The following is a 26,582-nucleotide window of genomic DNA, read 5'->3' as shown; positions in this document are numbered from 1 at the left end:
CAGGTTCTGGATGTCAGCCATTTTTCAAACCCAGAACCCATTCAATGAATTATATACATTATAGCTGAGTCTACTATAAAAAATACCATAGACTGGGTGGCTTAAACAACAGACCTTTATTTCTCATATTTCTGGAGTCCAAGAACAAGGTGCCAGTAAATTTGGTTCTTAGTGAGGGCCCCCTTCCTGGCTTAGCAGATGGCTGCCTTCTCAGGGTGTGCATGTAGAGAGAGAGAAATGTTTCCTGTCTCTTCCTTTTCTTATAAGAGCACTAATCCCATCATAGGGATTTCACCCTCATGACCCCATCTAAACCCAATTACCTCCCCAAAGTCCCACCTCCAGATACCATCACATTGGGAGTTAGAGCTTCAACACATGAATTTTGGATGGACAAAACATTCAGTCCCTAGGAAACCTCTTCCATACAAAATTAATGACCATATGACCAGGTGTATGGCTTGCAGCTCCACCCACTGGGAAAATTTTCCCTTGCAACTGTTTTTTAAGATCTTCCCTCAGTGTGATTGCAATATAGCCTCCATCATTTCTCAATTTTCACCCACTATGAAACCTGACTTATTTATAAACCAAGGCTATATTATGACTGGGGGTGTGATAATTAAAAAAGCCTTGGGGAAAATTATAAATAAATATTCTTATCTTTACCATTGTTTTTTATCCTCTTTTGTAATTGGAATGGAAAGGTACACATCTGCCAAATCAATTGCTGTATACCATGTACCTGAGATTTTATTAACCTATTCTAGTAACAGTATGGCAAAACAGCTGTAATCTGTATTATTACTTGGTGAAGCCTGTGACAACATACAGTCATTATCCAGAATCCATCTAGTTTCTTCAGGGACCAGACTGGCAAATTAAATGGAGATATGATGGTGACTTCCTTGAGATCTAGAAGGGTGGCACTAATTCCCCCACCTGGTTTGTGATATTTTTACTATACTGTATTTGCTGGGAAAGGGTATTTTCAGAGGTTTTCACTTGGCCTTTCCCACTATGATAGCTCTTATAACACAGATCAAGGACTCAATGTGGAAGTTACTCCAACTTCCAGAGATATCAAATCCAATTATGCACTATAGGATGGCAAGATGACCACCGAATGGGTCTGTGGACCTAGTCACCCCACTGTGAATTGTAATTTATCTAGGATTCAATTTATTACTTGGTCTCCATAAGCCCCCTACTCTAACTGGGAAGTCAAATGATGCTTTAGTCTTCTGGTAGCAATGTTAATTCAGACCTATGTCTAAGAGTTCTTGAAATGTCTTGGTATTCCCTTCTATCCCAAGTGTGCAGTCATCTGAGTAAATAGCTATAAAACCCTTTGAGGAAGGAGTGGGGATATAATCATAGTATATACTTTTCATGGAGTTGCATAGTACTTCCTCCTAGAGACCTGGAAATCTATTCAGTCAATGAGTTCCAGTTCTGAAGGTTGGCTCAGGGGCAAGAACTGAGCAAAGTATCATGACTTTTTTATTTGGGCAATCACACTCAGCTTTCTGTTCCTGCAGTCTTGCCTCTGATTGTAGATTTTAAGTAGCACTCTTGTTAGCTATTCATCTATTTTTGCCTGTTCTGTTATCTGTCTCTTCAACTTCCTGTAAGTCAAGCTCCCTTGGCTGTCCCTCCAACCTTGCTGGTTAAGATAATTTCATACCCTGACTTCTGGTGATTAAGTACTACCACTTGGTGTCCTTTGCTTCAGGGCACCATCATTCTCGTTGCTATTAGCCATCCAAGCTAATGTCTCTGCTATGGTCAGCCCGGGCCTGCAGAGGAGAACTACTACTGAACTTCTTAGCGATGTTGGTGCCTCTCTAACTGGTGCATTCTTCATGGCTTTGAGGAATATCATGTCTTCTGGGCCCTCTCATGGAATATAATCCTCTCTGGGCAGTCTCCTGGCCTCATCTAGCGTACAGGCCTAACCTATACATTCTAGCAGGCGCACTTCCCTCAGACCTTTGAATTCTTTCCTTTACTGTCTGCCAGTGCAGTTCAGGCATTTCCGCTTTGCTCAGCATTGGTCATCATATTCTCTAAGCTTCTAAGGGCCACCATAGCAGAGATTTTGACCCATCCCCTGGGGTTCTTGCCAGGGTGTTAAATCTCATGTCTTGAGAAAGTGTCCCCATGTCAATGGATTCATGGTTATTCATTCTTATGTTGCAGCCCTTGTAATAAAGCATCCTCAAAATCCAGTCCCAGTGCTACTCCCCTGACTCCTCCTGGTATATGCTAGCTAATTCTTATAGCTCATTCAGAGTCATCTCTTTCTTCTTTTATTAGACCTAGTACTTTCCCAGTGGATTATGCTGGGATTTAGCTCTAGCTGGGTTGGCAGCCAGGAAAGGAAGTTGGACAGCTCCTGAAGGGAGCACCTATTGCCTTGAGAGATAAAGGTCTCTAAAGAGTCCTCCAGTACTGCAGAAGTGCTAGCCCTATTCAGGGAGCAATGAACCACCTATACAGGAAAGTCTACAAAGCCTCAATCCTTGAAGGTATTCACTCACATGTTCCCATTCTATGTTTCAGAGTCCCAAGTTTTCTCAAACAGTGCCCTCATTTTAGCCTAAGAGATATGCCTTGGCTGGACAATTAATCATATCCTGGATTTTTGCAAGCGTAACTCTTAAGTTCTGCATTTTCTCCTCATCTCTGTCTGCTTTCCCACCGAAGGCAATAATGTTCTCTTTATAAGCTTCCAGAGAGGCCCTCTGACTCTCATCCTTACCCTTTAAGGTATTAAAACTACCGCCAACTATTCTCAGTTTTTCCTTATCTCTCTGTGGAGCATCAATACATTTACTACTAACTGGCCAATGCCACGGTCTTTATATACAATGTTTCCCCCATAACCTTCAAATATGCTTCAATCAGCAACATGGTTCCCTCCATTTGGATGTTTCCTGAGATAACCACCAGTGGAATCTTCAGGAATTGGGCTGTCACATTGTTTCAGATACTATATGTGCCCCAAACTCAGGATGGGTTGCTCCTTGCCAGCCAGGTGGTGGGTGATCCCAGAACCCCATCTTACTGTGTACTTTCTTGTATTTTTCATGGTATCAACTGGGTCAGTTTAGGTGGTCTGAGAAGCAGATGCCAAGATGGGATTAGAAGAGCAAGAGATTTGTTGGGGCAAATGTTTGTGAAAAATAAAGGAAGAAGGAGCAGGAGTAAGCTGGGAAACCTTCACGTGGGAATAAGGTCTGACACCCAAAAGGAGAGGGAGAAGCAAGGATAAATAGGAGGAAGACCCTCGAACTGCAAAGCAGGTTTGACTAAGTCTCACTGACTTAAGGGGAGCTCTGGTGCAAAGACTGCTTGTTGGAGGAGTCCATCTGCATTTGGCAGAGGTGTGCATACTCTAGTACCCCTGCAGTGTTCAGTCCTAGGCTAGGAGCAGCCCACAGACAGTGTGACCTCAAATAAAGCATACTTATGCCAATATATATTTGTTATTTGTCTGAAATTCAAATTTAACTGGATATCCTGGATTTTCATTTACATTAAGGTTTTATGTAGGCACAACAGCATGGTCACCAACTCACTAAGGCTAACTTAGCTATTGATTTTGCCCACAACAGAGACCAATGATGAGTCCTGATATATCACCATTCTTGGAGAAAATCAACAAGTGACTTGGGGACAAGTTGACTACATTGAGCCTCTTCAGACTTGCATAGGGCAATGATTCATCTCAATTGCAATCAACACATTATGGATATGGGTTTGCCTTTCTTTCCTGGAGGACCTCAGCCAGCTCCACTATTCAGGAGCATAGAGTGTTTGATCTACTGGGACAGGATTTTATATAACTTGATATGGACCCATAGATCCACTTTCTGGCCAAAGGAGTCCAACATTGGGCACATACCTGGGATTCTATTATATACCACTCCACTGAGAAGGTGCTGGCCAGATAGAATGATGAAATGGTGTGTTGAAGGCACAACTGAAGAGTCAGCTTGGAGATGATACCCTGAGAGGATGGGGTGTTACCCACCAGGAAGCATTATACATCCTAAATCAATGACCATTATAAAGGAGGATATATAGGTTTGGGAACTAAGGAGTAGGAATAGGAGTTGTCTTCTTATCATCACTCCCAGAGATCCACTGGGGTAATCTGTACTTCCCATCCTAATAATTCTGGGTTCTGCAGGTTTAGAGTTCTTGGCTCCCAGATTGTGCCTTTACCAGAGGACAACAATGAGTCCCATTAAATTTAAATCCACGGCTGGTGCCTGATCACTTTTGGCACCAGCCAAAAGAACACAAATAACCATCCTGACAGGGAAAATCGACTCTAATAATTGGGAGGAGATAAGGGCACTGCTATACAGTGGGGACAGGCAAGAATAGGTTTGATGTCTAGGTGACCCACTTAGGTACCCCTTAGAAATGACGAACAAGTCCTCCAGCCATGACTTGAGAAGAGCAAGATCTCAGACCCTTCAAGGACGAAGCTTATAGTCACTTGACCAGGTAAGCTACCTAGATCAGGAGAGATACTAGCTGAGAGTGAGAGGAAATTCAGAATTGGTAGTGTAACACAGACATGATGATTATCAGTTAAGTTTCTAAGACCACTTGCAGTGGCAGGTGCTATAGTGTGTTTCATTGATCTTGTAAGTTTTCCTCAGGAAAAGAAGCTCAATGTAACCATGGGTAAATTTCTCCAGATTTTATTTATCTGAAGCAAATGAGCCTGAACAAAGTGAGGAATGAACTATAGTGGGTACTGTGGTGTGCTACCAAGACCTTCCACATCCGTGTCACTTTGGGACTGAAGCTTTCATTTCTCCAACAGCTGAGATTGCTGGAGGCTCACAGCCTTCAACTGAGTCCTTCTCCAGACACATCCAAGTTCATGTCCCTTCCAAGTTCATGCTCACATCCAATAACTGATAAATGCAAGAGTATAAAGGCCCAGTTCCCTTGCCCTGATTTGTGACAATTTGGAAAGCCCATCCCAACTCCAAAACTTCCCATGTGTACAGCTGAGGACCTAATGGTGGCTGCATTGACCCTAAGAGCACTCCCGAGTCAACCTCCTGCACGCTAATCTCAGTCTCAGAGATTGCTTCCAGAAAAACTAACCAGTGATAATATGTTTTGCTATACATTTTTTGGCTTTTCCTTTAGTTATTATTTCTTAGTACAGACAAACTGGTGTTTTATGTCATGTTTATAAAGGCCTTTCCCATCTCAAGAATATAAACATATTCACCCATATTGTCTGATGATTTTCTTTAAAAGTTTTAAGATGTTTGTTTCATCTGTAATTTTGATGTAGAGAGAGAGAGACCCAGTTTGTTTTTAAATGAGTAACTAGTTCTCCCGACACTAATTAATTTTTAAGTTCCTCTTTCCCCAAAGCTTTTCTAAGGTATAATATGCTTTTATCCTTTTTCCAATTTCTAGGTTTCAACACTTAACTCATTTATCTTCCATTATGTTTAGTAATTGAAATGCTTAAATCATGAAATTTTCTCCAAGTCCGGTGTTGGCTGCATCCCATGAGTTTTAAAACACATGTAATTTTTTCTTCATTAATTTAATTTTTTGATATTTATGCACCCAATTATGGTTTTAACTTCTTCATTTTTAAAGAACTGTTTACATGAGCTTTTTAAAATTTACAAATGTTAGGAATTTTATTTGTTTTTAGCTTTACTGTAGGGTGATTAAGGAATCAGGTTTGCACTATTTGTTTCAAAATGCATTTAAATATGAGTGCTCACAAATTTGCATGTCTCCACTGCTCAGGAGCCAGGCTTCCTTTTCCCCCCACTGCATCTAATATAAGTAAAAGTGAGGAAATATTTTCCCTGTTCTAAATTGTTACTTGTAATGTGCTCTGGGTTAGGACATTAGAAAATACACAGTAGAAGCATGTGGATTTCTTACAGGGAAAGTGTTTGAGCATCATTTCAAGAACTTTATGGCAAAACTGTTGGCTGTTCAGATATCATTTTGTCTCCTCCTTAGTTCTTATTGCTGTTTCTGACTTTCCTTAGAGTTGGATGTGTCAAAGGATGCCAGGGCCAACATTTCCCAATATACCTTTAGAAAGTTTGTTTGAAGGGTAATCAACCAAGATCTCCAGGCTTGCTCTAAGCCAAGACAGGGTATTAGGATTTCTGGGGTCTGGCCCCACTCCACTACTGACTGGTCGTGTGATAATAGACACTCCGCTCTGTGCCTCAGCATCCCCATCTTTAAATGGTGGTGGTGGGGAGTGTTGTGAGTCTGATGGTCTTTAGGAAACTTCTAGGTGACTAGATGAAGCTAGAATCATGGGCAAAGCAAAAGGGACATGGAGGGGAGAAGTGGCATAGGAGTAAGTAAGGGAATCAGTAAAAGGGGGCCACCCGCTTGGTCACTCTCTTCTCTTAAGTTCTCCACTGAGAGAAGGGGACATGGTGTGTGCATGGTAGGTCTGGGAGTCATGGATGGGAGAGGGTAACAGACAAATGTTTGGGTCACTGAGTTAAGATTTAAAACCTGAGCTGAGAGCAAACTTGAATGCCCAAGAAACCAGCCATACCTTCTATGCTTTGCTGATATATTTATTGATATATTTCCCCTTCTCACTTGATGGTGACAAAAAGCAGATGGATCCCCATCCTACCCACCCCCCAATAAAATACAGACACAGATTTCATTCAGCATATACAAGCATTGGGGCGTGTCCAAATTCACCTCACTGGGTTACCAGAGCCAGGAGAGGTTAGATCTTAGGGGGCAGTCTGAGCACCTGAGGCCCAGGAATTGAGCAGGCCAATGCTGAAAAGAGGCTGCCACTCTGGGCCCTGCCACTGGGGTGCCAGCAGAGGCTATAGAATCAAATCATGGTGAAAAGAGCTGCCTAGCCCTGTCATGTGGTATAGAAGGTGACAGTGGGCTCCTGGGTAGTTTCCAGTGAGATCCACAGTCCCATAGAAATCTGTGCGTCAGGGTTCTCATCTGCAAAATGGGGATAAGAATCCTTCCCTGAATATATCACAGGGCTATGAGACTCAAAATAGAAATAATTTGTCAAAAGTGCTTTTGCAAAAGGTAAAGTGCTATACAAATTTAAGGGAATTCAATTGATTGATTGTGATTGTCAGAGTGCCCCAGGGATAGGAGTGGACTGGTTCATGGGTCCAGGGGCCAAGGAAGTGGCAGAACTCCTATGCTGTGCCTTAGCTGGGCACCAATCAATGCGGGTAATGCCCACTGCAAAGCAGAGTTCCCTTAGTTTCTTGGCTCCGGGAAGTCACCATGGCCTAGCACCTGGGTCGGGGCTGGGAAAGTCACTGGGAAAGTTACAGAAAGAGTCACAAGGGTCAAGTAGGAGGAAGAAGGTGGCATAAAAAGCAGGGGGTCATAGTATCATCACACACGAAAATAGATACCCACTGGATGCAAGGTATTGAATTGGTACTGCAGATGAGGAATGAAGGCCAGCGGGGAAGGGAGATGGAGATGTCACAGCAGCAGAGGGAGGGATACTGTCCTCAATTGCTGACTCCCCTCCTCCTAAAGGGATAATGTCAGTGTCCGTCTATCTGCAGGGGAAGGGAGGGCAGGGAGACAGAATCAAGAAAATAATAATCTGACTTAAGGATGGGGATTCCCTTCTGCTCTTAACACTGCTGCCCAGCATCTTAAGGAGGTGTCAGGAACAGGCAAGTAGCTGGTCTGTGCACTTTGAGGCTGAGGCCAGAGCTGGGCCTGGAGCACCACAAAGGCAGTACTGGTTTTCTGGGAAAAGGCAGTGGGTGTTAGCCCTTTTGGGAGATAGCTAATCCACTCATACATGGACACCATCTTAGGGAGCTGGTCACTGAGAGCCTACATTTTGAAGCCTGAGCATCATAAATGCCCCTTGAGGAACAGAGAGGGGTGTCATTTTACTTGAAATGGGCTGCTAAGGAGATTCAGTGAATGGGCCAGGTAGGGGAGAGGGCCAGCAAGGACCAATTCCCTGCAGGCTTCTATTTGGGCAAGGGGGAAGGAAAGACACTCTCTAGTTTGCTCCTGCTGCTGCTGCTGCTATTTTCCCCCAACTCCCTAGGCAAAGGCTGTGGGACCTCCTGGGGAACTGGGGAGGCTGCCCCACAGGGTACCAGCTGGTGCCTACAGGTTAAGGCAAATAAGCCAGTAGAGCACATTGAAGAAAAAGAAGGTGACTGGGAAAATCACTCGCGAGTAGTTATCAAGGCGGTAGACATGGATGAAGAGGCGGCCCTGCTGCCAGGTGCTGCCCTCACAAGTGGGGACCGTGCAGCAGTACTTCTCGCACCACTTGCAACAGCCACCAGGGCGAGGGGTGCTGCCTGGCCTGACGGACTGCCGGGCTGGGCAAGATGGGCCCTCCTCTTCCTCACTCTCCTCTTCCTCACTTTCCTCCTCCTCCTCGGGGTCCTCAATGTCGCACACAAAAGCTTCCGGATGCTCGATGACACGGACACGGGAAGGGGTTGGGTCACGTGCATGGGCACGAGGCTGAAAGGAACAAGGGAAGAAGTCAGAACAAGGCAAGGGAAGGTGAACCAAGCCTAGGTGCTGCCTCAGGGTTTCCTGGAGATTCCGTCCTTGGCACACTGTTTCTTTCCCCCCAGAATTCCCACCATCACATCAGAAAGTTTACTCAACTCCCCCCAAAGCCCCAGGTTACCCCCATCACTTGGTGAGCTGGCCACCCATGTGTCATGAGTCCTAGTGCCCTCACTTGCATGCCTCCGTACTCCAAAGCCTTGCCACCACTCCCATACCCAGCTCATACATGACGAAGTTTCGGAGAACCACGGGATGCTGTCCGGTTGTAGGTCAGGAAGTTGAGCACAGCAAACTCCATCAGAGCACAGAAGCAGAAGATGAAGCAGATCGCAATATAGAAATCCAAGGCTGTGATATAGGAGACACGTGGGAAATTCTTCCGGGAAAAGGTGCCCAAAGTGGTCATGGTGAGTACAGAAGTGATCCCTGTGAAAGCACAGGAGTGGAGGTGGGCGGAGCTACTGTTCTATATATTACACTTTGGAAAGGACCCCTGAAAATGCAATTCTGTGCCTCATGTGTATGCTCACCTTACCCACTTACCTAAAGAAGTCCTGGCCGGAGCACAGTCTTTCTTGATCCAAAAGGAAATCCAGGAGATCATCGTGGTCACAGAAGAAGGAACATAGTTTTGAAAGGCCACAAAGCCAAACCTCCTGCTCACGTTGAAGAAAAGCGTCATGACTACGTAATCGCCTGGAAGATATTTTAAAAATATCACTTCATTACAGCATTGCCATGAGGGTCTCCCACACGCAAGACATGCATATTAAGGGTCCTATTGTTCAGCTCATGGGATGACCACCACGGTCCTAGGATAGAGGCACATTAATCCAATGCCACACATGGAGGATCAGAAGAAGCCCGAGAGAAGACTCACAACAAGACCCGTGGTCAGTTAAGAGCTAAGCCAGGGCTAGAACCTTAATAACTTCTTTCTCAGTTCGCTGGCCCACATCGCACATCTGTCTTACCAGGATGGGGGACAGAATAGTCAAATGAAAGAAGTAAAATCAGTTAGGCTTCTAGATATCAGAACCATACAGTTAATGTCCAGATGGCTGACTGAGGCCTTTACAACCACTGAGGTGCCATATCTAGTCTGCAGAATCATTGCCTTATACGTGCACTACTGGCCCTTACAATGTATACTCTCAGGAAATGAACTAAAAGTGATCTGTGGTGGGGGAAGCACAGAAGCTATTCAGCCTCCTTCCTATACATTCATATGCTGGTGAAATGCCTTAGTTAGCACTGTTCCATCAATGGCCAAAAGAAATCACTTGCCTACCCCAAACCTCTGATGGTTTCCTGCTCCACAGGAGCTACAGAATCAAGTCTACACTCTGTAATCTGACACTAAAGGCTCACCACAACCTGGCTCCAACTGACATCTTACATGTACACCCTACTCTAAGCTAACCCCCATTTACTCAGATTCCCCGAGATATCATGCATATATTTATACCAATATTCAAACCCTGGACTCCCTGTTCTTAGTCTATTACCCTAGCCCAAATTGAGTGTTTCAAGAAAATAGAAGAATTAGTTGAAAGTGAAAATTTCAGTCAGCCCTCTAGATGTCAGGTCTGCAGAGTATACATCCACAAGGCAGACTGAGGTCTTCGCATTCATTGGGTATCATGTCCTTGATGTTGGCTCTCAGCCTAGATAGTGATGGCTCCTACAGGACCTGATGACAACCTATATCTACAGTTGGCATCTTCTACTGTACATTTCATGTTGCCTTATACTCTGACACACCCATCCCAAACACTCTGCATGCTCACCATGACTCCAGGGATTTTGGAGTCTTTTCTGAGGCCAGAATATCCCTTTTTCCTCTCCACATCATGTTGGATTTATAATAGTTCAAATTCTGGCTCCTTAGTGAAGCTAAGCTCCAACTTTCCACCTCAGTGATGCTGTAGAATTCCCTGGCTTTGAGTTAGGTGGGTTTTTAAACCCCTTCACGACAGGGCTCATCTGAGCCCTGTTGCTACGCTCCTGCCCATCCATGCACAGCACAGCCCGGAACCTAGCAGATGCTCAACAACTCTTGCTACTTCCTGGCAACAGCTTTGTAAGGCAGACTAGAACACTAACCTGTCCATGTGTCTTCTTATTTTAGAAAATAGATCACCTGCCCAGCAATTCTGGGTATGTTGGGACTGAATGAGAAGAGCAGCCTTTCCTACTCACCTTGTCAGCACTGACACTCAAGGGGCAAGACTTCTCAGAATCTTCTGGAAAAAGGCAAGGAAGTAGCCTGGGGTCAGTTGAATACCTGTGTCCAGAATAGTAGCTTTGTGGATAGAACTCCTCCTCCAGGGCTGCTGCAGGGACCACTCGCACTTGCCTACTAGCCAGAATGTATTTATCAAGATCCTAGTTCCCTTGTCCTGGGGTATTGACTGCAATTTAAGACAGCCCTACTCAGCTACAACCACTCCCCACAAAACTTTGCTGAGTTTATATATTCTTGTTACAACAAGATTTATTATTCTATCAGCCTTTTCTATTTTTATTTTATTTATTTCAGCAAAGAAGAACCTTCTCTACTTGTCAAGAGATGGGAATTTGTCTTTTAAGGCCAAGTGAAGGATATTAACACACACTTTCTTATTTCTGAGGAATGGAGGAGCATGGGTAAGGGAAAAAAGATACCTGGGGCTAAGGAGCCAAAGGGGGAAAAAGCTAGAGATGCTTTCTGCTCTTATCTGCTTTAGCCAGACCACAGTTGGTCACTGCACTGTCAGAGGAACACAATCAAAAAGACTGTGTCCAGAGGACTGGGACTAGAAGGATGAGTGGAGCCAAAGCTTTGAAGAACAAGGGGGAGAAAAAAGAACTATGGTTGTATAGTCTATAAAAGAATATGACCCAGGGCTGGAACCATAATACTAGTTCTTTTATCTTGACCCGGTGGAAGACTCACTGGACTTACTGTAAGCTCAGTGTTTGTAGGGAAAAAGAACTAAGTCTAATGGGTGGAAGTTCCAGAGACTCCAATTTCAGATGAACAGGGAGATTTTTCTGATGAACAGAATTGTCTAGAGAAGGAAGAAACTCACTTGCGAGAAAGCAAAATCCTAATCATGGGTAAAATTCTATCAAAAGCTCAACAGCCAACAGTGAAAGATGACTCACTCACTGGGGGCAAGGCTGGACTCTCTGAATGCCTCCTGAAGCAGGGATTCTCTGGTTGAAGGCCCAAGGTGGCCAGAGTAGCATGCTCCCACTTCATTCTGAATGCTTAGGAGCTGAGTACATAAGTTTGTTCCAGATGGAGAGAACTGCCCAGGGACTGACTGAAAGAGTTTTGGTCCAGTCCCAAAGATAACTATGATACTGAAGAAACCATGATTCAAGATCAACTCATCTCTAGCAGAAGAGAAAAAAGCCCTTCTCCTTTCTCCCAAGAACCTCTTCTCTCCCAAGGAGGACTGGTGCTTACCTATTGTCATTGCTTTGGTGATGATGCTGGCTCTGGGGCTTTGTAGTCACTAGGGCACCATTTTGAAACAATGCACAACCATCTACTAAACGGAACCACTAGTGACTTGAAAGCCCCTGGGCCTTGTCTCCTCTGCTGCTTTTTGATGATGGGTCCCCAACCTGTCTGGGGAAACTGAGGTGCAGAAAGGCAAGAGGCATGCCAATGGTTAGCTGGCAGAAGAGCAAGGGTCCTAAGTCAAAGGTAGTAAAATTGTTTACCCAGAGCCCCCGAGAAGAAGGAAAGCATTTGTAAAGCAGCCCTCTGCCCCTGCCTAGTGCTGCGCAAGCAAAGCTCTAGCCGGATGAGCATGAGCTATCCCTCACCCAGTGACCAATTCAACAAGTAAAGAAAAAGCAGATTTTCCGCCTAGCCACATGGAAGCAAAGCAAGACGCTTCCCATGGCAAATGGCTGGTTGGGTGACTGGTTCCATCCGTATTCTGGAAACGATGAGGGCAGTGCCGCCACTGCCCTGACTTGGTCAGTATGTGTGAAGAGGGTTTCCAGGGCTGCTCTGGGAGCAACGCTAGGGAGGTCCCTTGGCTCCTCATTCAGATCACCTAGGAACACAAGCAAAGACACTCACACCTAATTGGGAGCTAAAGTTTAAGAGACCCAGGACCCTCCCCTTTAGTCCTTGTTAGGGACAAAGTCAGAAAACCAGTGATCACCATGTCCACATTGAATCCACCATGAAGTCTTTCACAGGAATCTGTGCGTATCAGACCTGCTCCTTTAAAATAAATGTTGATATAGCAGCCACTGTAGCTGCTGAAACCTCCTCCATATTATCCCAGCCCTCACCTAGCTGATGACACAACTCAAGCCTCCACCTCCCATTAGGAAGGGCTTTGCATCCCACTCAACTAGAACCACTTGGATTGCTTCTGAGTATGTAGAAGTCACATGACCTCCATTTCCCAAAGTCATCCAAGTAGGTCAGTTGTAACAAAGACTTCGAAACTGAAGGGTGTGCATGACAAACCTAGTTGCAAATTTTGACAGCAATAAAACTTAATCTACTTACCTACCCTCTGCAGGGCTTGGCAAAGCACTTACTTCTTTGCAGATGAGACTGAGATGTAGTTACAAAGTCTCAGTTTCCTCTGCAAACAGTTGTAAGTGCTTAGCATTTACAAAACAGGAGCCATGTTCTACAGTATTTTGATGGGATGATTACATAAGCATTTGGATGAATGGATGGCCACCTCCAGTCATCCCTACCACCCTCCTGGGCCTCTGCTGCCTAGCCCTGGCTCAAAGGCACACTTACCAGCTACGGTTGTGATAGTTTCAGTCGTGTTGCTCACTCCTATAAAATCAAACTGGAAGAGCTTCCAGGAATTACTCTCATTGATTACAAGCTTGAAATTTTCCCACTTGTAGATGATCTCATTCTCAGGATAGGAAACTGTAAGGCAACGTGGGAAGGAGAGTCATGTGAGACTGGGAAGCCCAGCTGAGGTCTCCACCAGCATGGTGTCTGACTCTGGCCTCACCAGCTGTGGGACCTTACCTCACCTCTCTTACCTCATTGCTGAAGTCCATCCAATAAGTGCATTTACTGAGCATTCCTCAGTACCACGCCCTGTGCTGGACATACAGAAACAAGCAAGGCAGGAGCCCTGCTCTCAAGCACTCACATTTTATTGAGTAAGACAGTAAGTACACATCTGTAATTGTTGGAATACATCTGAGAAGCCTCCGCCCGTGGGAGAGTGTGGAAACAAAGAAGGGAAAGATCAGTTGGGGACACACCCAGAAAAGATTCCAGAGAGTAGGTGACATTCCCAATAAGTCTTAAAAGTCCAATATAAACATTCTCTGTATGGATGAGGCTGAAGGGGTGAGGAGGGTGTTCTATGCACAGAAAGATGAAAATGCCTGATGTATTATGGAAATGTCAAAAGTTCAGGATGGCTAGCCCACAGAGGATGGATGAGGTATGTAGGAGTAGATAGCACGGGCCAGTTCATGAAGGGCCTTGAAGACTATTCTAAGCAATTTGGAATTGATCGATGAGAGTTCAGGAAGGATCTGAAACTAAGAAGTGACCTAGTCTAGATGATGCTTCAGCTAGGTCACTCTAGTTCTTATACGAGGATGGTCTGTTGTCAGGGAGACCAGTTATGGGAGGCCAGTTCAGTAACCAGTGCACAATAAAATGAATGAAGGCAGGATTCGAAGCTGTGGCAGTGAGAATGCAGAGAAATAGGATCGACAGAGATTCAGGAGGGAACACCAACAGGATGTGTTGATTGAATAGATGGGGAGGTGAAGGAGAAAGAAGCATCAAAGTTCTTGGCTTGGACAACAGAGTGGGTGATGGTGCCTTTCAATGAGACAAATGGGAACACAGAAGCAACACATCTGTCTTGGGGGTAGAGGTTCGGTGGAGACCATATATTTAGTTTTGAACATGTTCAGCTTCAAAGTGAAGATGTTGCAAAGTCCAAGTGGAATATGACAAAGACCTAAACCAAGGTAGTAGTGACAGTGGAGATGGAAAGCCGACATACTTGAGATACACTTCAGAGGCCGGTGACTGATTTGAGGTGGGGTGGACAGGAGAAGGATGAACCCAACGTGAAGCCCAGGTTAAGCAACACAGTATTGTTAGCAGGAAAGGAGATGAGGATGGATTGGGAGGTCCTGGACAACTTTGGCACCATCTTAGGGGAAAAAGCAGAGGCAGAAAAATGTAAAGGGAAAGGATGAGAAAAAGAAGGGGCCCAGCATGATGACTCTGGGGCCCCAGAAACCTAAGAAGGTACTCACAGCTAGAGAAAGACAGAGGGCAAGAGTGAGAATCCATTGGAAATTTGAGCATGTGGAGTGAGCATCCAGCATCAATGGTCATCCTGGAAGGGAGAAAGGAGCCTCATTAGGCTGACCCTGAACACTTAGGTATCCACCCAGCTTGGGCCTGGGGACCATCACCAATGTGTGGCAATGGTGGGAACTGAGACAAAGAGCTCAAAGGAGAGACAAAAAGAGAGGAAGAACAGCTTGGAAATATCTGGCTACTCTGGTCTCCATCATCAGAGAAACGTATGGACTAACTTAGATGGAATTTTGCTTCTTGCCCATCCCACCTTCAAGGACCTGCCAACACTCTCCCACTCTTTATTGCCTCCCTGCCACCTTATCACCTGTACACAACCTTTCCCAGCCAGGCATTCAAGTATCCAGCCTGGTCTTAGGTATCTTTCCAACTGCTGTGTTGCTGCTCCGCCTGGACAATTCCACCACTGTGGACATGTCTTTACATCCAGTGCCCACTTGGGGTGGAACTGTCTACACAACACAGTCACCGTGCTACATTCTAGTTGGGGGAGCTCTGGACTTGGAGCCAAGTAACTAGATATCAGTCCAAGCTCTGCTACAAACTTGGTGTGTGGTCTTAAGCAATATCTTTCTATTTTGAGGCCTTAGTGTGTGTGTCAGTACATGAGGGGATTGAGCTCATGGTCTAGGAAAGCTGGAGGGGCCCTTAGAAGTATCATTCAGGATGAAACCTCTGCCCATGTTTCTTTGGCAAAAATTCTCAGGAGGGGAAGAAGAGTCTCAAGAGGCAAGACTCCAGAGGCTTGACATACCTGATTGTGTACAACACCTTGCCATCCTTGTGGATGCGGACCATCTGGTTGGGCATGGTGATCGAATGCTCTTGGGTCCTCTTAGAATTCCTAAAAAAGGTGTCTGGGATCCATAACAGGCTCACCAAGTTGCCATTCAGAACAAAGCTTTCAAAGCTGCCATTGAAACGAAGGCGTTCATCATACCAAGTCTGGTAGAAGGTGATGTCAATGGTGTATTCCTGGTGGCAAGGATAGAAAAGCACACATTTGGGGCTGTGCAGGCAAAGAACATTCCCATGCCATCCTGTGATGGGCCTATCAAGTAGATAGGGACCCACTTAGGTTTGCACAGAGGAAAACAGCATGAGCTTGGCTGTAGGATGTTTTCTATTTCCAGGTATTCCCAAAAGAAAAAAACATTCCTGAATGAACAACAATCTGGGAAGATGCATTTAATCCAGAAACACACAGGTGATGGTGGCTTAATTGTACAGGCTGGCCTCATCACGTAACTACTCCCTTGTAGCAGGCCAACACCCACTCAGCCCCCATATTTCCATAGCAAGTCAAAGATCTCAGGTCAAAATCATTCTAAACATTTACAAATACACACACTTTTGATTGCATACAGTGAAGTTGCCCCTTTCAGCTTTTATTTGGGGAGCACAGATGTTAATTAACCCATGATTATTTGGTCTCTAGATATTGCATAGCCCATAAATTATTTTTTTTGAAGATAAGGATTCAATTTAATAAAACTTTACCACTCACAGACATGCAGAGGGAGGTAGTCTGAGGTTTGAGTAGCAACTAATTAAAGAAATTTTAAGGGATTGTAGTATTTAACCAGAACATTTACAGTCAGCCCTCTGTATCTGTGGGTTCCACATCTGCAGATTCAAATCCCCCCCAAAAATTCCAGAAAGTTCCAAAAAGCAAAACTTGAATTTGTCCCTCACTCACAACTATTTACATAGAATTTACATTGTATTTGGTGTCATAAGTAATCTAGAGATGATTTAAAGTTTACAAGAGGATGTGCACAGGTTATATGTAAATACTACACCATTTTATATAAGGGACTTGCGCATCCTCAGATTTTGGTATCTGTGGGGGTGGGAGGTGTCCTAGAACCAATCTGCAACATATTCTGAGGGAGGATTGTATTGAGAGTTTTCTATGTACCAGACAAATGCTGTGTGAACAAAATTCTCATGATTGGACTTTCAAGAAGCTTACAATTCTCATTAGCCTATAAATTATTAAACATCAAAAAGAATTTTTAATAGCAAGAAGCATGAGAAGCTAGAAATCTCACCACTGGTATTGAAGAGAGAAAAAACAGACTGTAATAGAACTGAAGGAAGCTGCTGGAACAGCAAGTACCAGAACTATGCCAAGGTAGAACCTTGAGGGCTAGGCCAATCTCCTTTATTTTAGAGGTAGCAACACTGAGGCTCAGAGAGAAAGGAGCCTCAAAGTTCAAACTCAAACAGTGCATGGGAACATACTGGCTCTGATGCTCAGAGCACCGTTAACATGGCCTTGCCCTGGGACGACCTTCACCCATCTTCCTCTCCAGTGCTTACTTCACTTGCTCCAAGAATCTCTTTAGGATCAAGGTCCAGTTTTCCTCTGCAGGACCCCTAGGTCTTTCCCCTGAGTTATCCTGCATCAAACAATGAACACCAACTGGAAACCCACAACCTGGGAGGCCTGTAGAGCCCTCAGGGTGGGGATGCAGAGGGTCAATACAATCCCTGCTTGCCTTTGCTGATCAGGCCAAAAGGTGGTGAGATCCACTGCAAAATTGCAGGGAGCCAGACCCCCAGGCCGAGAATGTTCCCTCGAGGAGTCCAGAGCATCACACAGAAAAAAGCTGGCAGCCTGGCTACCAGTCACATGGGAGCCCCCAGCCCTGCCCTGCCCAGCCACACCAGCCTTTACAAGTGGCCTTCAGGGTGGCTCTGCAGTCCTAAGTGGCTGGCAGTTCCAAATTGGCCTACAGAACTTCTGGGTAGCCAGAGGAAGCCTTCCCCTCTACAATCCACGCCTGGCTCCTGCTCTATGTTAGAGTGTTTCAAATGAGCATTTAATTTCTATTTAACAAGATTCCAATTGTAACTTCACTACACATCAACTGATAACTAACGGTTCAGTTTTTCCCCAGTTTGACAAGGGGGCTTGTTTTCTCTCCCTGAGGACAAATTCTGAGCTCTACGCAACTTCTGATTGACTGAAGGATGTTGGAACTCCTCCTCACCAAGTACTGGACTCTACAGAATCACCAGAGAAAAGTAGCCTGTACAAGGACTGGGACCTCCCACAGCTTTAAAGAACTATTTGGAAGTATATAGAAAGCCAGACTTCTCCGGGAAATTTAATACCACATAAGTGTTTGGAATGTTCTAAAGGCACTTGGCCCAGGCGATAGCACTATGTTACCGGCCAAAGAAAATCAAATTGTTGGCTCCTCTTTGGACCAGCTCTGTGTTGCATGCCAGGTTCGGTGACTGCTGGGTTATTAAACTGTATCTCTCAGGCTTGTCAGGTATCATCACTTCAGGTGAGCCCAATGCTGCCAACATTAGTAGGCATAGAGCAAAGAGGGATAGGGTATTCAGCTACTGTGAGTGGGGCTGCTGCTCTGCTGCCACACAGGCTCTTGCAGATGATAGAAATAGGTTTCCCAAAATTATATCTTACGCAAATAGCAAGGAGATTGTAGCCACAGATATTCTACTACTCTTCAGGCCACTTTCTCCATCCCCCCACCAATGATCTGAAAGGTCCCTTTCCTGTTAACAGTAAACAGTGGCCATGATGGTGGACCAGAAGAACTCAACCTCTGGCTCAGAACCCAGCGTTTCTTAGTTTATCAACAATTTTAATCAAACTGATTGCTAAATTCATACTCACTTAGTGGTAAGCACATTGATAACAGCAAAAAGAGTAAATCTGACATCAAGGGAAGAGGAAAAAAAGAGCTTTAAAACGTCAACAGAAACTCAAAAAGATCTGTCTCCTCTCATGTTTCTCTTCTTCCTTGTTATTTCCCAAAAGTTCATGGCTTTTCCATCTTCAGCAGTTTTTCTCATGCTCTTGCTCACTCTAAGGGAAGCCACCTGCCAGATGGAGAGGCCCACATGGCAAGGACTGTGGAAGGCCTACAGACAGCAGCCAGAGAAGAACTGAACCCTGCCAACAACCACGTGAGAACTTGGAAGTGGATCTTCCCTTAGTCGAGTCTTCAGATGAGACCCCAGCCCCAACTGACACCTTAACTGCAGCCTTGTGAGACCCTGAAACAGAGGACCCAGCTAAGTCATGCCTGGATTCCTAACCCACAGGAGCTGTGACCTAATGACTACTTGTCATTTTAAAACACTGTGTTTTAGGGTAATTTTTTTGCATAGCCATATATAAGTACATTGTGCCTCAAGAACTAGGCAGCCAAACAAAGCATCACAGTGGGAAACCCCACTCTTCCACTCAGCCTATGTAAACACCTTGATCTTCCATGAATGTTTACTTACCTTTGAGTGTCTATTTGCAAGTGCCATCTCAGAGCCTAGACTCTGAGCTCACCCACTCACATGGTGCTTCTTGGGTACCAGTGTGTATGCTAAAACTGTGTCTGACTTGAGCCAGGTCAAGGTTATGGCTGTGATGGATTTGGTTACCACAGCCTTCCTCATTATCAGGCTCCGCAGATGAAAGTAACATTTGCAGAACATCTTTTATAATTCGTTTGCTCAGCTAATATATACTGGGTCCCTGACATCAAGAAACCCATAGTTGACAGAGCAAGGCAGACAGAGTACATAATTACAGTACAGTGAGGTAGAGAAGGTCAGGTAAACAAGTGTGATATAAGTTGAAGGATAAGGTAGAAAATTGGAACAATGCCATCCCAAAGTGGAAACAGCTTGAACAAAGGCTCAGGAGTACCAGATAGCCTGGGAACACCCGTATGCTAGTGTGACTAGTGCATGTGGTCTCTAAAGGGGTGAAAAGAAATAAAAATAGAGCCCTGGGTTGGCTCTAGCCATGGAGAGCCCTGACTGCTAGAGTGTGGGGTTGAACTTCATGCTTTAAGCAGGGTCAGGACTGCAGGAGGCACATCTCTCAGGAGGCCAGGTTAGTAGGTAGATTGGGGGGTAGGCAGGGACCTTGTGTTTTGTATATATCAAGTGGGAGATAATGGAGGCTAACTGGGGACAGTAGTGACACTGGGATGATAGCAACAGAAAGAGAAAGACAAATACCGTATGCTAACACATATATATGGAATTTAAGGGAAAAAAACGTCATGAAGAACCTAGGGGCAAGACGGGAATAAAGACACAGACCTACTAGAGAATGGACTTGAGGACATGGGGAGGGGGAAGGGTAAGCTGTGACAAAGTGAGAGAGTGGCATGGACATATATACACTACCAAACATAAAACAGATACCTAGTGGGAAGCTGCCGCATAGCACAGGGAGATCAGCTCAGTGCTTTGTGACCACCTAGAGGGGTGGGATAGGGAGGGTGGGAGGGAGGGAGACGCAAGAGGAAGGAGATATGGGAACATGTGTATATGTATAACTGATTCACTTTGTTATAAAGCAGAAACTAACACACCATTGTAAAGCAATTATATTCCAATAAAGATGTAAAAAAAAAAAAAAAAAGGAAAGAAAGAAAAGGAGACAAGGAACTAGGGCAAAATTAGAGAAACACTCCTAGAGGAAGAGTTGGTAACTACAGGCTTAAGTCCAAAAGAATTCATTATCAGAAGAAAAGAGCAATCCACTGTGTTGTTTAAAGTTGCTTTATTATTTTTATTTTGAATGAAAGACAGGAAGATACAGTCAGGATTCTGAAGGTCCTCTTCAGGCAGCAAGGGACTTGTTCCTTTCAGCCTCCTTCTCAAGTCCATGTTTGTTAAAATCTCTCCCCCCAAAAACTCTTGTTACAGACACACAGAAAAAACAAGTATGTGAAAGCCCCACTATAATCAAAGCTCAGTACTCACCATGTCCAGGATAGAGATAGGCCCAAGGGTGTTGACAGAGAGCTCAACAGTGACCACAGTGGGCCTCTCTGTAAAGTAAGCAGAAGTGGCAGAGGTAAGTGTTAAACAGAAGCATGGGGCAGGGGAGGGTGTGGTCAGTGGGGAATAAAGGGGGTAAGGGTTGGACTACATGGTTTCAACATCCGATACCATTTCTTTCTTTATTCTTTCATGGCAAGATCCAATTCATAGACTGTTAAGAGCTGAACATACCTCGAAGGTCAATCACCTAGTCCAGTCATCTCATTTTATAGTTGGACAAACTGAGGGTGAGAGAAGGGAAAAATCTAGACTAAGGTCAATGGCATTGCTGAGACTAGAGTTGACATCTCTTACCTGGCAGGTCAGCAAAAGTTGTTCCTGCCCATATGCAGGGCACTATCACCTACACCCCAGGCCCATTCTCCACACTTAGGCCCTCAATCCTCCTCCCCTCCGGGGTGGGGGAGAACTATGTTCTGCTACTCACCGCCAATGCCAGGGCGCAGTTTGTAGTCATAGTTATTCAAGATACCATCCAGGATTTCAGTGGCTGTTGGCATTTTGCCAAGTCTGTCATGGGTATCAATAGCAGTGGGCTTTATTTCTTCAGGGGGGAGTTCCTTATCAGGAGCCTGGGGTTTGGGGCCGTAGACATCATCATCACTGGCAGAGGGTCCCTTCTCTGATTCAACATGAGGTCCTTCAATCCTAGAACATAAAAACAAACAAGTGAAGCTCTGTCCTCTGCTCTGTAGGGGACCCAGCTGGTACTTCTTGGGACGGAAGCAAACCAAAATAAGCCTGCAACCCAGGGCATAGTTAAAGAATGACTGGTAACAGTAAATTAAGAGCCAGTAACAGATTATTCTTGTTAATTTCTTCTAAAGCTGCTGCTCTCTGGGAACTTCCCATGCTATCCTTTTTTTTATGGTCATACTTTATTTTAAAAAAATCAATAACAAAAGCAAGTTTGAGATTTTAAAAGAATTTTTAACGTAAAATCAAGAGGGTATTGGTGTATGAGCTCTGGCCAATCAGCTGCCATTACCAGCCTTGGTCTTAGTCTGCCTGACTAGTGACACCTGGGAGCAAATGGGCAGGCAGAGGGCCAGGATTGCTGAGGAATGCTCAGGAAAGCCACAGCACTCTCCCAGCGGGGGCTAGGACACTGGGAAAATTCTGCATTTCTTTGCTTTTGGGATACTCCATTGCATTGGAGTTGGGGGCTGGGGGTAGGGGAAGCTCTGAGCACTGAGAAAAGACAAAGACTGTCATTCAGGAAATAGATGGTCAACAGGAGTCCAACCTGAGTGCCGCAGCCATGCACCACAGCCAAAAAATAATATAAAGAATTAAACTAAAAATTTTTTAAAACTTAAAAAAGCCATCTGCTAATGTATGAAGCTCACTGATGGTGTTAGAAATCAGGGCCATGCTACCTTTGCTGGGAGGCAGTGAGGAAGGGGGCACCAGGGGGTGTCTTGATACCAGTGTGATCATTTTCTGACAACTCATCAGCCGTGCACTTATGATCTGAGCACTTTTCTGCATATATGTTCTAATTCAATAAAAAGTATTTTGAAATCTGCAAATATATGGACCTTATTTGAATCCTGATTTTAAAAGGCAAAGCATAAAAAACAAAACAAACACAACACAACAAAAATATATTTATGACACAATAAGGAAGATTTGAATACTGACTGGTTAGTTTCTTCAGCATGAAGAAGTTATTCTAAAAATTTTGGTGTGATAGTGGTATTTTATTATGTTTTTGAAGTCCTTATGATTAGAAATACATACTAAAATAATTGCATATGAAATGATATGATGTCTGAGATTTGCTTTAAAAGAATTTAAGCTGGAAATGGAGAGTGGGTGGGATACAGAGAAAATAAGACTGGTTATGAGTTGATAATTAATGAGGCTGGTGATGGGTACATGGAGATTCACTCTACTGTTATATGTCTTTGAAAAAAATTTATAATTAAAAGCTTTTTAAAAAGCCATCATCAAAATTAATCTGTGATGTTGGAAGGCAGGAGAGTGTTTTCCTTTGGGGAGAAGGGTGTACTTGGAGGGGGAATGTGGTGAAGCTTTTGAGGGGTGGGGGAGTGGACTGGCAATGTTCTATTTCCTGGTCTAGGTGCTGGTTACATGGGCATGTTTACTTTGTGAAAATCTACTCCTGATTTTTACACTTTTATATTCTGTTACACTTCCAAAATGATTTTATTTTTACAAAGGCAATTGGACAACTTGTTTCTGCAAATAAGGGGTTAACAAGGCAGGAGACGGGGGCATGGTCTCTGTACTGCAGACCAAGGAACTGCCAACTTGAGCAGCAAAATGCGTTTTCCTGCATATTTCAAGCACTTAGAATTGCTTAACTGGCATACAGATGTGCCAAGTCTATGCCATTTCTCATGTCTGAAGTGGCTAATTCCCACTGTGGGCAAGGGAAGAACTGGGCTTGGGAAAAGCAGTTTCCATTTCCAAATATCATATCCAGAGATGTCCTCTTTCCCTGAGGCTTTTCCCCCAGTCATCTGAGTAGATCATGCCAGCCACGGTGGGAGGGGAGGAGGGAGAACTAGGGAACTGGCACCCTGCAAAATGAGTGACTTGAATGGGAGCAAGGCATGATCAGGACTGGCACTGTTAGCCAAGACCACCCAAGAGCCTGCAATGACCCCTCCCAGAAGTCCAAAGTCAACAACAAAACCCCGAGGTTCAAGAGGCAAACAAACAAGCAAAGGCCGTAAGATCACCAAAGCCTTTCTGCTCCCAGACTACGTCTGCTATGAAAGTGAGATCAGAGGGTCTTGAGGTTGCTGTCATCCTACAAATAGCTTTTGTCAGTAAAAAAATTTCAAATGAACAACAACAAAAAAAACACCCTCATCCTGGGATCCTTGGGGTTAAGGGGCTGCTGACAATGTATACCTTTCCTCAGCTAGCCATTAAGCCCACTTTCAAAGCTAGAAATAACAGAAAAGTGAAAATACTCATGCACTGGACTAGTGGGATCTTTCCATGGGGGCTTTTCAGGCATCCACAATCCTCTAGATGTGATGATCTAAGATGGAGGTGAATTTCTGCAACCCCTCCCCCATGAGGATGCTCAGTCAACTAGCTAGGGAGAGGGAAGGGACCATGAGAAGGGCCACTGGATTGTATTTTTCCAAATCAGTCCTCTTTTTCGCCTTACGGATAGAGAAACTGAGGCCCAAATGGGGGGAGGGGCTGTGCCCACACAAGTGATTTTAAGCTGAGCCTGGACCAGAGGGAGGTGGTTCAAGGTGGCCCTTGCCAGCACACCCCGCTGCCACCTCCCCAGCTCTTTAATGACATCACAGGTTGCCTTGCTGACAGTGTCTGAACGTCAGTTACTGCAGCCCTTCCCCCTGGCTGGAAGGTTAGTTTCCATCACAACGGCCCCTCTTCTCTGCTGTTTTCCTCTCTGCTCCCTCTCCCTCATTCTGCACCACAGACCCCTCTTTTGCCCTAACCAGTCACCATGTCATCTCTCCCAACCAGTCCAATTCACATCTGGAGTGATGTGGATGACTGGAAATTCCTAGCACGCATTCAGAAATATTTACCAAGCCCCCTGATGAGGCCAGCCCCTCCACTCCCCAGTGCACCAATGAGTCAGCAGGGAGCCCCACAGCCCCTCCCTTGAGGAGCTAAAGCATTTTGGGGTGGGGAGAGAATCCATCTCCCCTCTCCCCCTCCCCAAAACAGAAAAGCAAGACAAATCCAGTGACATGGAGGCTTCTAGAATGCTGGAAAGATCAGGAAGCTTAGGAACTTGTGACAGTTTGTGCCCAATGGGAAATCATCTCAAAAATATGAAGCAGTCATCTTCCACCCTCAAAAAAAAAAAAGCCAGAAATGCAGGGGACAACCTTCCTGGCAAAGTCCCAGGGCCAGAAGAAGGTGTGAGGGAAGCTGGCTGCTCAGGGGAAACCTGCTGCTAGTCTTTGGAAAAGCGGAGAGGTATTGAAATGCAGGACCCAAACCACAGACCTAAGAGATTACCATTTCTGGCCTCTGGTTCCCATCTGCCCAAGACCCAGCAGGGTGTCTGGGGAGATAAGGGCGGAAGAGAGAAGCTGGCAGCAGAGGGGGGATGAGGTGGACAGCTGGGGTGGGAACTCTTAGACTAAACCAGGGCTCCTGCCTGGGACTGGCACCAAGAGGAGTGGTGGGAAGGGAAGTAAGTAAAGTCAGAGTTGTCTGGCACAGTGCCTGGTACTCACTAGGCGCTCAGGAAAAAAAAATATATATATATATATTTTTTTTTTTTTTTTTTGAACGAGAGGACAGACTAGTCAACACTCAAACATTTCAAGCGCAGTTTCCACCCACTGCCCGCACGACTTTCTGGGCGCCACCTTCCCAAAGTCCCCCAATCCCCCCAGTCCCCAGAAGCGCGAGCCTGCCCTGGCCGCTCGCCTCTTGCCTCGAAAGGCTCAGAAAGGGAGGGACGTGCTCTCTCGTTCCCCGGCCGCCGCGGTGGTTTGGAGAGCGGGAGTCCCGAGGAGTAGAGGGAGGGGGGACAGGAGCGGCCAGGTGACAGGCGTCCTGTCTTCCTTCCTGGGAGCCCCTTCAGGGGCCCAGGGAGCTCGTCCTAGGGGAAGCGGTGCGGAGGCTTGCCGCGCGCGTCGAGGGGACGCGGGATCAGGCTAGACCGTGCGAGGACCAGGGGCAGAGTGGGCGCGGGGCTCGAGGAACACGGGGTGCGGGGGTCTCAGGAGCCGGCCTCGCTCCCGGAGAGAGGGAGCTGGGCTCGGAGGGATCCTGAGTCTTGGGTTGGAGACTTACCTCGACGGAAGGATTATGAACGTGCCCAGTAGGATCAGGAGAACTTTGGTCAACATCGTGGCGGGGACCGGCGCGACCACCTGTGCGGAGGTCGCTGCGCAAGGTCTGGCCGCACTGAGCGCAGTGTGGAGGGTTTTGTTGGGCTCCAACTTTCACTCCTCCCACTTGCCCCGCCCCACGCCCCCCATCCTGGCCCCGCCCCCTAAGCCCCGATGGAAATCTCCGACGACGTGTTTGCTGCTGCGGAGGGAGGGGTAGGCTCCGGCGGGCGTAGGGAGGAGGGAGAGGAGGAAGGAGCCCTGTCGCCAAGGCCCCCCGCCCCCCGCCGCCACCACCGCAGCGCTGCCAGACAGCCAGGAGCGGGGGACGCGGGGGAGGGAGGAAGAGGCGAGCCTGCGGTGTGCGGGCCCCAGGCGGGGAAACCGGCGGCCCGCCGCTGCGGCTGGGAGAGAGGCTGCAGACTGGGCCTGGCAGGGGCAAGGTGGGGGGTTGCGACTCCCTCAGCCCGCTGGTGCGCATTGGGGTCAGACTGTGGCTTCCAGCCCTTGGCTCCCCCCACCACCGGTTGCATATCATCACTTTCCCAAGTCCCCTGACCTCTGAGATTTCCCCCACCCTCACTACACACCTTCCAGTCCTTCAGAGCACATCCTTTGGCATCCAAAGGAAGCTGAGTAACTTAGCATCTTCCTTGGCACAGAGGAAAAAAAGAGACTTGGGAGTCTCCCCAGGAAGCTCTGATCTGAGTTACCACACAGGCCATTTCCCCAGGTATTTAGGGGTGGGGGAGGACCCACCAACAGAGGACCAGCCCAAGGCATTCAGGGTAGGACTTTCTCTGATCCCAAAGGAAACAATGACACAATGTGGCTCACAGTTCAGTCCAGGGGCCTGGGTGTGAGAGGGACCACCTGAGGTGGAGGGACCTTGGAAATCCTCTTTCCAATATTGGCTGCCTATATCTTTCTGGCTCCTGGTGATGCCAGAAGTGAGAAGGCACTAGGGGTGGAGGTGGGGTGCAGGGGTCAGTGGCCCCATTCAGGGG

At 46.0% G+C, this 26,582-nt stretch overlaps 1 protein-coding gene across 6 annotated transcripts; it reads right to left on the bottom strand.

Annotated features, from left to right (window-relative positions):
• Positions 1–6,625: 6,625 nt before the first annotated feature.
• Positions 6,626–25,639, bottom strand: GABRE (gamma-aminobutyric acid type A receptor subunit epsilon). Of its 6 annotated transcripts, XM_060292929.1 has the most exons (10): positions 25,538–25,639; positions 21,195–21,415; positions 20,687–20,754; positions 15,870–15,904; positions 15,684–15,773; positions 14,863–14,945; positions 13,358–13,495; positions 9,130–9,282; positions 8,813–9,012; positions 6,626–8,532 (listed from the first exon to the last, which is right to left on the bottom strand). In XM_060292929.1, exons 1-10 carry the CDS (start codon positions 25,591–25,593, stop codon positions 8,164–8,166), a joined length of 1,413 nt encoding a protein of 470 aa, XP_060148912.1. In that variant the 5' UTR covers positions 25,594–25,639; the 3' UTR covers positions 6,626–8,163. The 6 variants fall into 6 exon arrangements, with proteins under 6 accessions (XP_060148912.1, XP_030702845.1, XP_060148911.1 ...); XM_030846985.2 differs by having other exon boundaries at positions 15,684–15,904; XM_060292928.1 differs by having other exon boundaries at positions 8,813–8,934; positions 15,684–15,904.
• Between the last annotated feature and the right edge of the window lie 943 nt (positions 25,640–26,582).

The sequence above is a fragment of the Globicephala melas genome, chromosome X, assembly GCF_963455315.2.
Source record: "Globicephala melas chromosome X, mGloMel1.2, whole genome shotgun sequence".
Lineage (NCBI taxonomy): Eukaryota > Metazoa > Chordata > Mammalia > Artiodactyla > Delphinidae > Globicephala > Globicephala melas.
The sequence above is the reverse complement of the archived record's forward strand: the minus strand, read 5'-3'. Positions and strand labels throughout refer to the sequence as shown.

What these genes read in the sequence shown, in the direction of transcription:
- GABRE (XM_030846985.2), bottom strand. Translation starts at nt 25,593, where the DNA reads ATGTTGACCAAAGTTCTCCTGATCCTACTGGGCACGTTCATAATCCTT. An exon ending in ACTGCGCCCTGGCATTGGCG is followed by an intron (nt 20,755 to 21,194) that starts GTGAGTAGCAGA and finishes CTTACTTTACAG; the next exon opens with AGAGGCCCACTGTGGTCACT. An exon ending in AAGGTGTTGTACACAATCAG is followed by an intron (nt 14,946 to 15,683) that starts GTATGTCAAGCC and finishes TCTCCCTTCCAG; the next exon opens with GATGACCATTGATGCTGGAT.